This window comes from Penaeus chinensis, chromosome 22, assembly GCF_019202785.1.
Source record: "Penaeus chinensis breed Huanghai No. 1 chromosome 22, ASM1920278v2, whole genome shotgun sequence".
In the NCBI taxonomy this organism is placed as follows: Eukaryota; Metazoa; Arthropoda; class Malacostraca; order Decapoda; family Penaeidae; genus Penaeus; species Penaeus chinensis.
The window spans coordinates 4,451,003-4,461,914 of record NC_061840.1 but is presented as its reverse complement, the minus strand read 5'-3'; the positions used below and the strand labels follow the sequence as shown (position 1 = coordinate 4,461,914).

The window sequence follows — 10,912 nt, the reverse complement described above, 5'->3', positions numbered from 1 at the left end:
TTTTAGTGTCCTACTGCCATATAGTACATGGTAAATTTGTCAAACAGGCAGAATGACTGAAAATAAAACACTTCATCTATGGTATTGCCTTCTCAAGTTTATGATGAGTTGTGCAACACGTAATACCTTTGTGGGCATGTATAGGACAATGTAATGACGATATTTTGAAGAAAGAGGAGGTTAATGTTACCAAGAGTGATGCATGGAGATAAGAGGCCTCATATATGCCTCAAATATAACGGGAAATGACGAAAATAGGTTCTGTTTGTCACCACTTGGAAAGTCCACAAGATTCTCACACAGCCAGAGTCTTTAATGTCTCTTTTTCTGTTGCTCCATTTTATACATTTTCTGTAAGTCTGTTTTCTATAATCACTTTTATGTTGACAGACCTGGAAATAATTTCCAATTAGTTATTTATTTTCATTATTTTGTCATATTCCTCATTACCTTTCCTCTCATTTTTTGTTGTTATTAGATCTCTTTGGTTACTTTCTCAAGAATATATGCATTTTTATTTAATTTTCCTTATTTCTATTTAACCCATTGGCGACGGGTATAGAAAACTAAAAGAAACTCTACGCTCTGGAGAACTACGGCAACGCGCCGACTTTGAGAGCGTGAACTCGGTACATCAAGCCGAATCATTGCCTCGGGGCGGACAGCCGCTTGCCACATTTCGAGCGTATTGTTATGACGCCTATAGGCGTGACCCGTCGCCATTGGGTTAAATGACAAAGAAAGGGAAAAAATGAAAACCCCAAGCCAAAGATTGTAATTTAAATGAAAAAAGTAGAAAAATTAAAACCTTGAGCCAAGAATCATTCACAGAAGATCACCCAACTTCCCTAGCTAGGGGCCGTAAAACCCAAAACTCCTTCCTAACCTGGGGGCTCTACCCCCCAGGAACCCCACCCAACCACTGTATTTTCCCTTCAGGGGGCTTTGCCCTCCCAATTGCTGTGTTTAAACAAAAGGGGGCTCTCTCAAACAACTTTTTTTTTTTTACGGTGAGAACAGTTTCATCATCTAGGGAAGCAACAGAGACAGGGAAAAATTGTCTTGTCTTACAGTAGACCCCGCCAAACACCCATTGCCCCTTTATTGCATGGCCAACATTATGTTTTCACTTGCTGAATTTACTTTTGTCCGTTTCCACGAATTTATCAATACCTCCCAATTTTTCATAGGTGTTTCTCAGACACCAAGAAACAGAAGCTAGCCCAGTCACCTTTTTTTTTTTTTTTTTAGATAAACCTAAATTGTCTGCAACTAGTTCATAAGAAAAATATCTTGCATATAGGTTAATGAAAAACAGATTCATTTCAATGTCTGACTTTTATCAAACCATGTATGCTTGAATATTGATATTTGAAATTGGCATCTTACATGCCTATTGTTTATTTTCCTTGACATCTGAATTTTTTTTTCTTTTTTTCTTTTTTTCTTTGTCCTTTTGGCAGACTGCCCCAGACTTTGCATACTCAATGGTATTTAGTAAGCCGTGTTCTTTACAAAAGTGAATCAGTTCCTCAGTTTCACCTGGACATTTTTGGAAAATACACCAAAGCCACTGTCACGGTCTTGACAACGGTTAGTCATACTTGAAACTTGAATGGCCATCCTTGGTTGACGCACGCAAAGTATGAAATGTAATCATTGTAAAAAAAAAAAAAGTAAATATATCACGGTAAATAGGAGGCTGCTACAGCTGTACCTGTGTTGGTTAGTATTCTTGGTTAATGTTACCGAGAGCGACGCACGGAGGTAGAGCAAATTGGACATTGCCATCTTGTAGAGCATAAAAAATAGAGTAGGAATCTATGCAACTAAATCTGCAGCGGCCTCATATTTCCCGGGAAATGACAAAAATAGGCTCTGCAGGGCACCTCTCTGAGGCTAAGTCCCCATCCATGTTTACCTTGCCAGGACCAAAACAAATGTGACGCGTAACTCCTCATTGCGATCTACGAAGTAGTCCATGTATTACTACGCGCTTGTGAAAACGATTATTTTGTAATTACCAGAGTCTGATTTTCCGAATTCGTGTATTTAATGAATTGTTTAACTTTTATTATACTTCTTTTGCGTGCTTTGGTAATTATTTACACTATTCTGGACAATAACCATGTGCGCATGTGCGTTTTTCCACCGGGAGATTTGACACTTCGTCAGTCGCCATTAGTTCCGAAACACCGGTGAGAAGTGTCACATTTTAAGAGTGTTGCGTCGATTCCGGGTCATTTTTAAGGCCGTATAGTGGATATATAGAACAATTAGATATCTGCATCTATCTCAGCTTGATATTTGAGCCCAACAAGTGCCCCAAATGTCGAAAAAGTGATTACAAACCAAGGAACTCGGACCATAGACGGAAGCGAAGAAAAGTTCGATCTTTCGCAATATACAGGTATTTGGTTTTACCCTGGGCGGTTCCGAGGGCAGAGCACCTGGGCTAGGGAATATATAGATCGTATATTCTTAAAGCCACGGGGGTCCAGGGGGCCTAACCCCCTGGCTAGGCGCATATAGTACTACGGGGGTCCAGGGGGCGTAGCCCCCTGGCTAGGTGAATATAATTAGGCTAGGCTAGGTTAGGTTAGGTTAGGTTAGGCTAGGTTAGGCTAGGCTAGGCTAGGCTAGGCTAGGCTAGGCTAGGCTAGGCTAGGCTAGGCTAGGCTAGGTTTGTATATTACTAGGGGGTCCAGGGGGCGTAGCCCCCCGGCTAGGCGCATATAATACTACGGGGGTCCAGGGGGCAGAGCCCCCTGGCTAGGGAATATATACATCATAGTGTATGAAAGCCACAGGGTTAAGGTTAGGTTGGTTAATTGTTTAGGACGCATTTTACGATTACCACAGGGGATCTGGATAATGTGAAATCCCGTAGTTTTTTTACCGAGCGTTGGGTTTGATTCCCGTGGAGTTTTTCGAAAGTTGGCGCGTTAATCCGTAGACTTTCAAAGATGGCGGGGCGTCCGTAGAGTTTCACTGGCCGATTTCCTTCGTTTTTTGTGCTTTTCGGGACAAATTTGGCTCGGGTTTTCGAAAAAACTACTTTTTAACGTTTCATAAATCACTTTCTTCGATTTCTGCAGGTTCCTTTTGACATCCAGTGCCATCCATTATTCCCCCCCCCCCCCCAAAACCCCCGGTTCCCCACGCATCCCCCAAGATCGTTGGGTAGAGGAAACAAACAAAAAATCTGATTTTGGAACATAGTCTCTGAGAGGATGCGTCGCTCTCGGTAACATTTACCGTATTCTTAAGCTCTATAAGATGGCTGTATCCATTTTTGTGTTCTAGAAGATGACAGTGTTTGTTTCCCTTTATCTCTGTCCATTGCTCTCTGACAAATACCTTGAGTTTAACCACCAAGTTTATTTCATGGATAAACACAAATATGACTGAATAACTCAGTACTGCAATTTGTCAAGTAGTTCATGTATGACTACACACTTGTGAAGACAGTTATTTTGTAATTATCAAGACCTGTTTTTCCTGATTTGTATTTAATGCATCTTTTTATTTTTATTATACGACTTTAACCTCTTATTGCCGGGCACACCTGTAGCCATCATGAATATTATACATGAAATACTGAAGGAGCTAGGCACAAATTGCAAAACTGTTCATGTGCACCAGGAATCCTGCATTACTGGCCACTTGCCATTTTCATACTGCAAATATTAGGTATTTTATACAGTTAAGCCAAAAGGCCATATGGTTGCCAGAAGTCACTAGAATGAGTGAGACCCAGAGATTTCTGGTACCATCATTGTAGGGTTAAGCACTTCTGCAAATGACAGTAATCATCCACAGCTTATAGTCTGGTAAGATAAATCTGAAATTGGTTCTTTCTTTAGTAAGAAATTTTCATGGAAGTCTTCAAGCTCTATATTGGCAGAATATGAATGATTATTTAATATTGGCTTTACCAAAGCACTACAAGTATGGAGCCCAGTGATAGATGGGAAAGTCACTTGTTAATATGTATCTTAACATTTATAACCTAGACAAGCACCTTTGGGGTGGGGGTGGGGGACAGATTAGTGATTAGTGTATCTACCTTAATTGATATTTGTAATACCTTTATTTTCTCTCTCTCACAATAAAGCAGAACTGCTCGGGGACTTGCTTCGCCAGAAGCCTAAAGAGACAGATGGTGTGGAATCAGTCATCATTGTTGATGGTGTCCCATGTGTGGGAGCTGAGCGCTTGGAGAAGCTGAAGAACGTCGTTCGCAAGATCTTCAAGGATTTTGGCACCCTCATCAATGAGTTCTATCCCACAGGCGAAGATGGCAAGACAAAAGGGTAAGTTGTTTGGAAGATGGGTTTGTGCTGTGGAGGTTTTAGATCTTTACATTGGTTTTGGTCACTAAGACCTTGATTTTCTTGCCTTGAAATGCATATTCCTCTTGATTAGACTCCATGCAGGTGTAAGAAAATGTGATTATTCTATATTTAAATTAATTTCATTACAAGAACTTTGGGGGGGGGGGTGAGTTTGTGTTTGTGTGGGTGTTTTTCATTTGTTTGTTCTTCACCAGACTCAGGGATGTGTTCATTTATGTCTAAGCAAATTCCTGCAGTAGTACCATATGCTTTATTTATTTATTTATTTTCTATCTCCCACATATTTTGGCTTATATTTTTTACATTATGTGAGAAAGATCAGTGGGTGTTTTCCCATGCTGTAGCTAAATGATAGTAAGCATGTTTATCAGAAGTTAGTTAGTTTCCATGCATCACTTCTCCTTTGTGTGTGTGTAGGGTTTCCAGATGTGGCAACAGAATGTATACATAGCATTTATATACTCCTCAGAAAAATTAAATTCAACTGTTAGTAGTTACTTGCTCATTACTTGCTCATGTGACTGTCAGTGTTCAGGTAAAATCTAACAAACCACCAAGTGTAGTTTGGCAAGATGAAAATAGTTTGTTTTCAAGTGAGTAACGAGTTCAAGCTCTCTCCTACTAAAATATGTGAACATTGTTGTTATTTACCACTGTGCCAAAGGTGTGGCGATTTAGGCAGGTGCCTTTATTGGGATGCAGTTAAGATCATAGACCTTCCATCACTAGTTATAGCAAGTTTCAAGAGGATTTGGGTAGAAAAGTTTGTGATTGGGCTAACCACCAAGTAACTTCCCCCCCCCCCCCTTTTTAAAAACATATATATATATATAATAATAATAATAAAACTTTAACCCCTGGTGTGGTGTGGGGGGGAGGGGACTACACTACACTCTGGTGATCAATGGCAATGTGCCGACTTTGAGCACAGGAGTTCGGTGCACCAAGCCAAATCACCGGCTCATAGCGCTTTGGTGCACTGCCATGGTGTACATCCACAGATCAAGCGGTTTTTGTTTTGATGCCTCATGGCATGACCCATCAGGAAGGGGTTAAAAATCCTATATCTAAATCATAATCTATAACAAGATTCTGCATTCACCTAAAATAAATAAATCTATCATTGTTAAAATTCTACTCCAGATACATATTCCTGGAGTTCAAGGACCGTAGTTCTGCCGATGAAGCTGTCCGCCAACGCAACAACTACAAGCTGGACAAGCAGCACACTTTCCAGTGCAACTTGTTCACTGACTTTGATAAGTATGATAACATACCTGAGGAATTTGTTCCTCCTCCTGCACAGCCTTACAAGGTTGGTAGTTTTGAGCTTTGATTTTCCTTTCCATATCTTTAAGAGCATTATTTGGGAATACTTGTATATTGGTTATGATTCATAGTATGTCAAAATTTATTATCATTGTAGTTACCATTATCAATATTATCTTATTTATATTTTTGGATGTTTTTTCCTTTTGCAGGATTTAGGCAACATGCACTACTATCTCCTTGATGACAACTGCTTTGATCAGTATTCCATCATCCTGGACGGAGGCACAACTACTGCGATATACCTCAACGCTGTCCCTGAACCTGTTGAGATTGCAAAGAGGGAGGTTAGTACTCTGGGTCTTATACTTTTACCTTTCCCTTGCTAACCTCATTTAGTTTGGCCAAACTTTGAGTCTGGATTTGGGATTCCTGTATCAATAATGACGGTAAATTAAACAAGTTAGATGTAATTTTATATTAGGTTCTCTCACCAAGTCATGACATGGAACAATAGGGTGGTCGAGGAATAGTGATTGGATAATGATTGATCATCCATAAATTAAGAGATTCCTGAGGTAACTCCGTGTGCTGCAATCTAAAAGGGCAAGAATAGTTAACAAAAAATAATTAAATTTGTATTTTCTTACAGAGGTGGACAGAAACTTATGTCAGATGGTCTCCTAGAGGCACATACCTTGCCACGTTCCATGGCAAAGGTATTGCTCTCTGGGGAGGTGAGGAATTCCGGCAGGTGTCCAAGTTCAGTCATCCAGGTGTCCAGTTTATCGACTTCTCACCATGTGAAAAGTAAGCCGTTCGAATATAATAAAAACACGCATGCACATGTGCGCTCTCGCGCACAAATTATATATATTTACTTTTTTTTTTTTTTTTTTTTTTTTTTTGTGAAAGTAAATGATTATGCAGTCCAAACATTTGCTCAGTAATGAGTTTCTTTTTTCAGGTATATTGTGACCTTCTCGCCTGTGGTTGATCAGAGAGCGGAAGAGCCCCAGTCTATCATTATTTGGGATGTCCGTTCTGGTTTGAAGAAGAGAGCTTTCAATGCTGAGAGACCACCAGTCTGGCCGGTATTCAAATGGTCAAGTGATGACAAGTATTTTGCCAGAGTTGTTGAAGATGCTCTCAGTGTTTACGAGACTCCTGTAAGTTTAACTCGAGATTTTCTTATTTTAATTGTATTGTGGAATATAGTAATTACAGGATTTGTTGTATTTCTCTCTCTCTCCCTCTCTCTCTCTCTCTCTCTCTCTCTCTCTCTCTCTCTCTCTCTCTCTCTCTCTCTCTCTCTCTCTCTCTCTCTCTCTCTCTCTCTCTCTCTCTTTCTCTCCCTCTCTTTCTCTCTCTCTCTCTCTCTCTCTCTCTCTCTCTCTCTCTCTCTCTCTCTCTCTCTCTCTCTCTCTCTCTCTCTCTCTCTCTCTCTCTTCTCTCCCTCTCTCTTTCTCTCTTTCTCTCTCTCTCTCTCTCTCTCTCTCTCTCTCTCTCTCTCTCTCTCTCTCTCTCTCTCTCTCTCTCTCTCTCTCTCTCTCTCTCTTTCTCTCCCTCTCTCACTCTCTCTCTCTCTCTCTCTCTCTCTCTCTCTCTCTCTTCTCTCTCTCTCTCTCTCTCTCTCTCTCTCTCTCTCTCTCTCTCTCTCTCCCTCCCTCCCTCCCTCCCCTCTCCCTCTCCCTTCTACCTCTCCTTTCTACCTCCCCCCCCCCCCCCAAAAAAAAAAAAAAAAAAAGCTTATAATAATGATTTTCTTTTGGTTCACAGTCCTTTGGGCTACTAGACAAGAAGAGTATAAAGGTGCCAGGTATCAAAGAATTTGGCTGGTCACCAACAGACAATATTCTGGCTTACTGGATTGCTGAAGACAAGGATGTCCCTGCAAAGGTGTCCTTGGTCTCCATACCCAGCAGGGAAGAGGTGAGAAAATTGTCATATTGAGTTTAAGGTCCATTTAATTCATATATCATTAAGATTGAGGTTTTTGTGTGTATTTAGTAAAATATAGTGTGGTATGATTTTATCAAGGAGACTTCATATTTGGATAATGCCATTCTTCCCAAACAGATCCGTACGAAGAACCTGTTCAACGTAGCAGACTGTAAGATGGTCTGGCAGAAATGTGGTGACTACCTCTGTGTCAAGGTGGCTAGGTATGCCAAGGCCAAGCGCGAGAGGAATGACATCAAGTACTCTGGTATCTACTACAACTTTGAAATCTTCCACATGAGGGAGAAAGGCATCCCTGTGGACAGTTTGGAGATCAAGGAGAACATTCAGGTACAGATTAATGGTTTTGTACAAGTTTGTCCCAAATTTGTAATTTTTTCATTTTCTGGTGTTTTATGGGAAATATTTGTATGCACAGGTATATTGACTATGATTTTTTTTTAACCTTCAAAAAATGAACGTTTACAGAAAGAAAAATTGTTATTGAATAAAGGTATCCATTGATATGTCGGGAATCTCTACAGAAATATAGTCATATGTCCTAATCAAGCACCCAAGTTATCCATGTTTTAATCATATATTCTCTCTGCTTACAGGCATTTGCATGGGAGCCTGTCAACAACAAATTTGGCATCATAACAGGAGAGCCTCCTTCAGTGAATGTGTTGTTCTTCCAAGTGAATAAGGGTCAAGCCCCATCTGAGCTGAAGCGACTGGAAAAGAGGCCTTGCAACAATCTCTTCTGGTCCCCACAAGGACAGTTTGTGGTGCTCGCTGGCCTGCGCAACATGAGTGGAGCCCTGGAGTTTGTTGACACTAAGGATTTCCAGGTGTGGTGATGTTTGTGTATTTCCTCTTCTCCCTTCCCCTTTTCTATTATTCTGTAGTGTTCAGTGTTTTCAGGTGTGTAATCTGTAATGCCTTTTTCCAGATTGCTGTTCCTCCTCCTCCTCCTCCCCCTTCCTCTTTCACTATTCATTACTTGTATTAATATTACCTGTTTGCTTGGATTTCTTTATTTATTATTAGTTTCCACTTCTATATAACCTTGAAAGAAGAGGAAGTTTTATTACCAGTATTAAAAACTTTTTATGTAAGTTTGTAGGTGATTTTGGTTCTGAATTATTTGAATACTGATCTAGGAAAAGGTTATTGAACTTGCTTCCATTGCAATATGTCATAAAAGAGGAGTCTACTAGACACTTCTTCTTTAAATGATGGTGTATTTATTTTAATACTTAAGTTATGAGCATTGCCAGAGGACTTTGCTCTTCCAGAACTTTTTCTTTCTTTCTTTTAACCCATTACTGGCAGGCTACGTGTATAGCTGTCATAACAGGCTGCTTGATCTGTCCAGTATGGCTATATGTGTAGCACATCAAGCAGGAAATTCACTACGCGTAGTGGACTTCCGCTCCAAACAGCAGGACAGTTGCCAGAAATCACCGATGTCTATGATGCCGAGAGATTTCTAATACCATCATCTAAATCATCCTATCTATTTCAGATCTTCAGCATTTCTCCTGCATATCTGCTTCCCTTCTTACCCATTACCTCATTTTTCTGTTCTCTTTATCAGTTAACATTTAATGTAGAATATTCAAGTAGTTTGTTAACTTTTTTTATTGTCCACTTCCAGATCATGATGAGTACTGAACATTTCATGGCCACCGACATTGAGTGGGATCCCACAGGACGTTATGTAGCCTCCTGTGTTTCCTGGTGGGGACACAAGGTCAGTGAAATACTCTATTATTGTACATCATCATCTATGAAAAAGATAGCCTCTTGCAAAATAAGTTATTTACTTTTATTCTAGCTTAAGTGGAGTTTAAGTGACAAGCTAACACTTTTGAAATTTATGATTTTTATTTCCTTTTTTATGATAGGTTGACAATGCATACTGGCTGTGGTCATTCCAAGGCAAGTGCCTCAAGCGACACTCAGTTGAGAAGTTCTGCCAGCTGTTGTGGAGACCTCGGCCACCATCTCTCCTCCAGTCTACTGATATTAAGGTTTGACTTGAGTGATGTTTTCTCTTTGGCTACGTGGGATTGATCTTATATTTATTATATTATGTATGTATTCTAGTGGGATAGTTTTGTCTAATGATCCAATTTAATTTTATCAGGAAATTAGGAAGAACATGAAGAAATATGCAGCCAGCTTTGAGGTGCAAGACAAGATGCGCTTCAGCAAGGCAAGCAGAGAGATCATAGAAAAGAGACAGAAACAGATGAGTGTCTTTACAGAATACAGGAAGAAAATGATCGAGCAGTTTGAATCTGAAAAAGAACAGCGCCTCAGGCTTCGGGGAGGTGAGTGTGAGTGCCAAAACCTTGTGTGTGTTGAAGTTCACTCTTCATTGTCATGGAATATTTTGAATTGTCTCCTCTTTAGCTTGATACTATTTTATGCTTATATTATACTACGATTGATTGTTTATGTATTTATTTGTTTTTTCTTTTTTCCCCTCATAAGGTCAAGATACAGATACACTTACTTCAAATGAAAATGACTTCGAAGAAGAAATTGTTGAGTTCTTAATCAAGAAAGAAGTAATTCCCGTTGACGACTAGTCCACAAGAATTTCCTATCTCTGGCTGTCTGGTGTTTTGGCCTCGTCAAGTGGTGGTGGTTGCAAGACCTCAGCAACAGGAGCAACAGAGAATTGTTGCTAACTTGTGTCAAATACCTGTGGTATCACACCAGTGAATGCTAGGAAATAAAAGAAAAGACTGCTTCACGGGATTTAAGTGGCCTGCGCAGGAGTACCTTCATTGGACTCTTGAAACTGTATTTTACCATAAACATAGTTTTGTAAAAGGAGTGGTTAAGTTGCTTAATGTTACATGTAAAAGTCCTGTTTGAGAAGAGAGAGGGAGAGAGTTTATAGATCTTACTCAAAAGTTTAAACTTGTCATGATGTCCTTTTGGACATATTGGCATGTCGTTTTAGGGACATTGTTACATTATAGTGGACTATTTCATATTCCTTTTACGAAAAAGAAAGGTTTGGTAATTAAATTCTGTATTAATATGTTATTTCTTTTGAACCTTTTTAAAGAAAAGTCTTGTTTATGAAATATATTGCTTGCAGCAAATGATAGAGCAAAGGAAAATATTTTTATGATAGTTTATGGAATGTAATTGTGTTGAGAGACAGTCAGTATGAAAGTGCTACAGTTTCACTTTGCTAACAACTTTTTCAGTATCAATACAGTACCATAAATTTTGGACCCATACCCTTTTTTTTTTCTTTTTTTTTTTTTTTTTTTTTTTTTTTGTAGTTCTAGCAGTTCCTCAAAATTTTATTAAAGTAT

At 39.4% G+C, this 10,912-nt stretch overlaps 1 protein-coding gene across 4 annotated transcripts in view; it reads left to right on the top strand.

The window, feature by feature from the left end:
• The window catches only part of LOC125036911 (eukaryotic translation initiation factor 3 subunit B-like), an 11,735-nt gene extending 1,108 nt beyond the window's left edge, over positions 1–10,627 (top strand). The window contains exons 2-13 of one of the 4 annotated variants that reach the window (XM_047629862.1): positions 4,118–4,316; positions 5,502–5,673; positions 5,840–5,974; positions 6,280–6,437; positions 6,595–6,796; positions 7,407–7,559; positions 7,707–7,919; positions 8,186–8,419; positions 9,229–9,324; positions 9,479–9,604; positions 9,721–9,907; positions 10,071–10,627. In XM_047629862.1, the coding sequence (XP_047485818.1) occupies positions 4,118–4,316; positions 5,502–5,673; positions 5,840–5,974; positions 6,280–6,437; positions 6,595–6,796; positions 7,407–7,559; positions 7,707–7,919; positions 8,186–8,419; positions 9,229–9,324; positions 9,479–9,604; positions 9,721–9,907; positions 10,071–10,168 (1,973 nt within the window). In that variant the 3' untranslated portion in view covers positions 10,169–10,627. Of the gene's footprint in view, positions 1–4,117; positions 4,317–5,501; positions 5,674–5,839; positions 5,975–6,279; positions 6,438–6,594; positions 6,797–7,406; positions 7,560–7,706; positions 7,920–8,185; positions 8,420–9,228; positions 9,325–9,478; positions 9,605–9,720; positions 9,914–10,070 lie in introns of all 4 variants that reach the window. The other 3 variants (XM_047629860.1, XM_047629863.1, XM_047629861.1) reach the window with 3 other exon arrangements.
• The last annotated feature ends 285 nt before the right edge of the window (positions 10,628–10,912 follow it).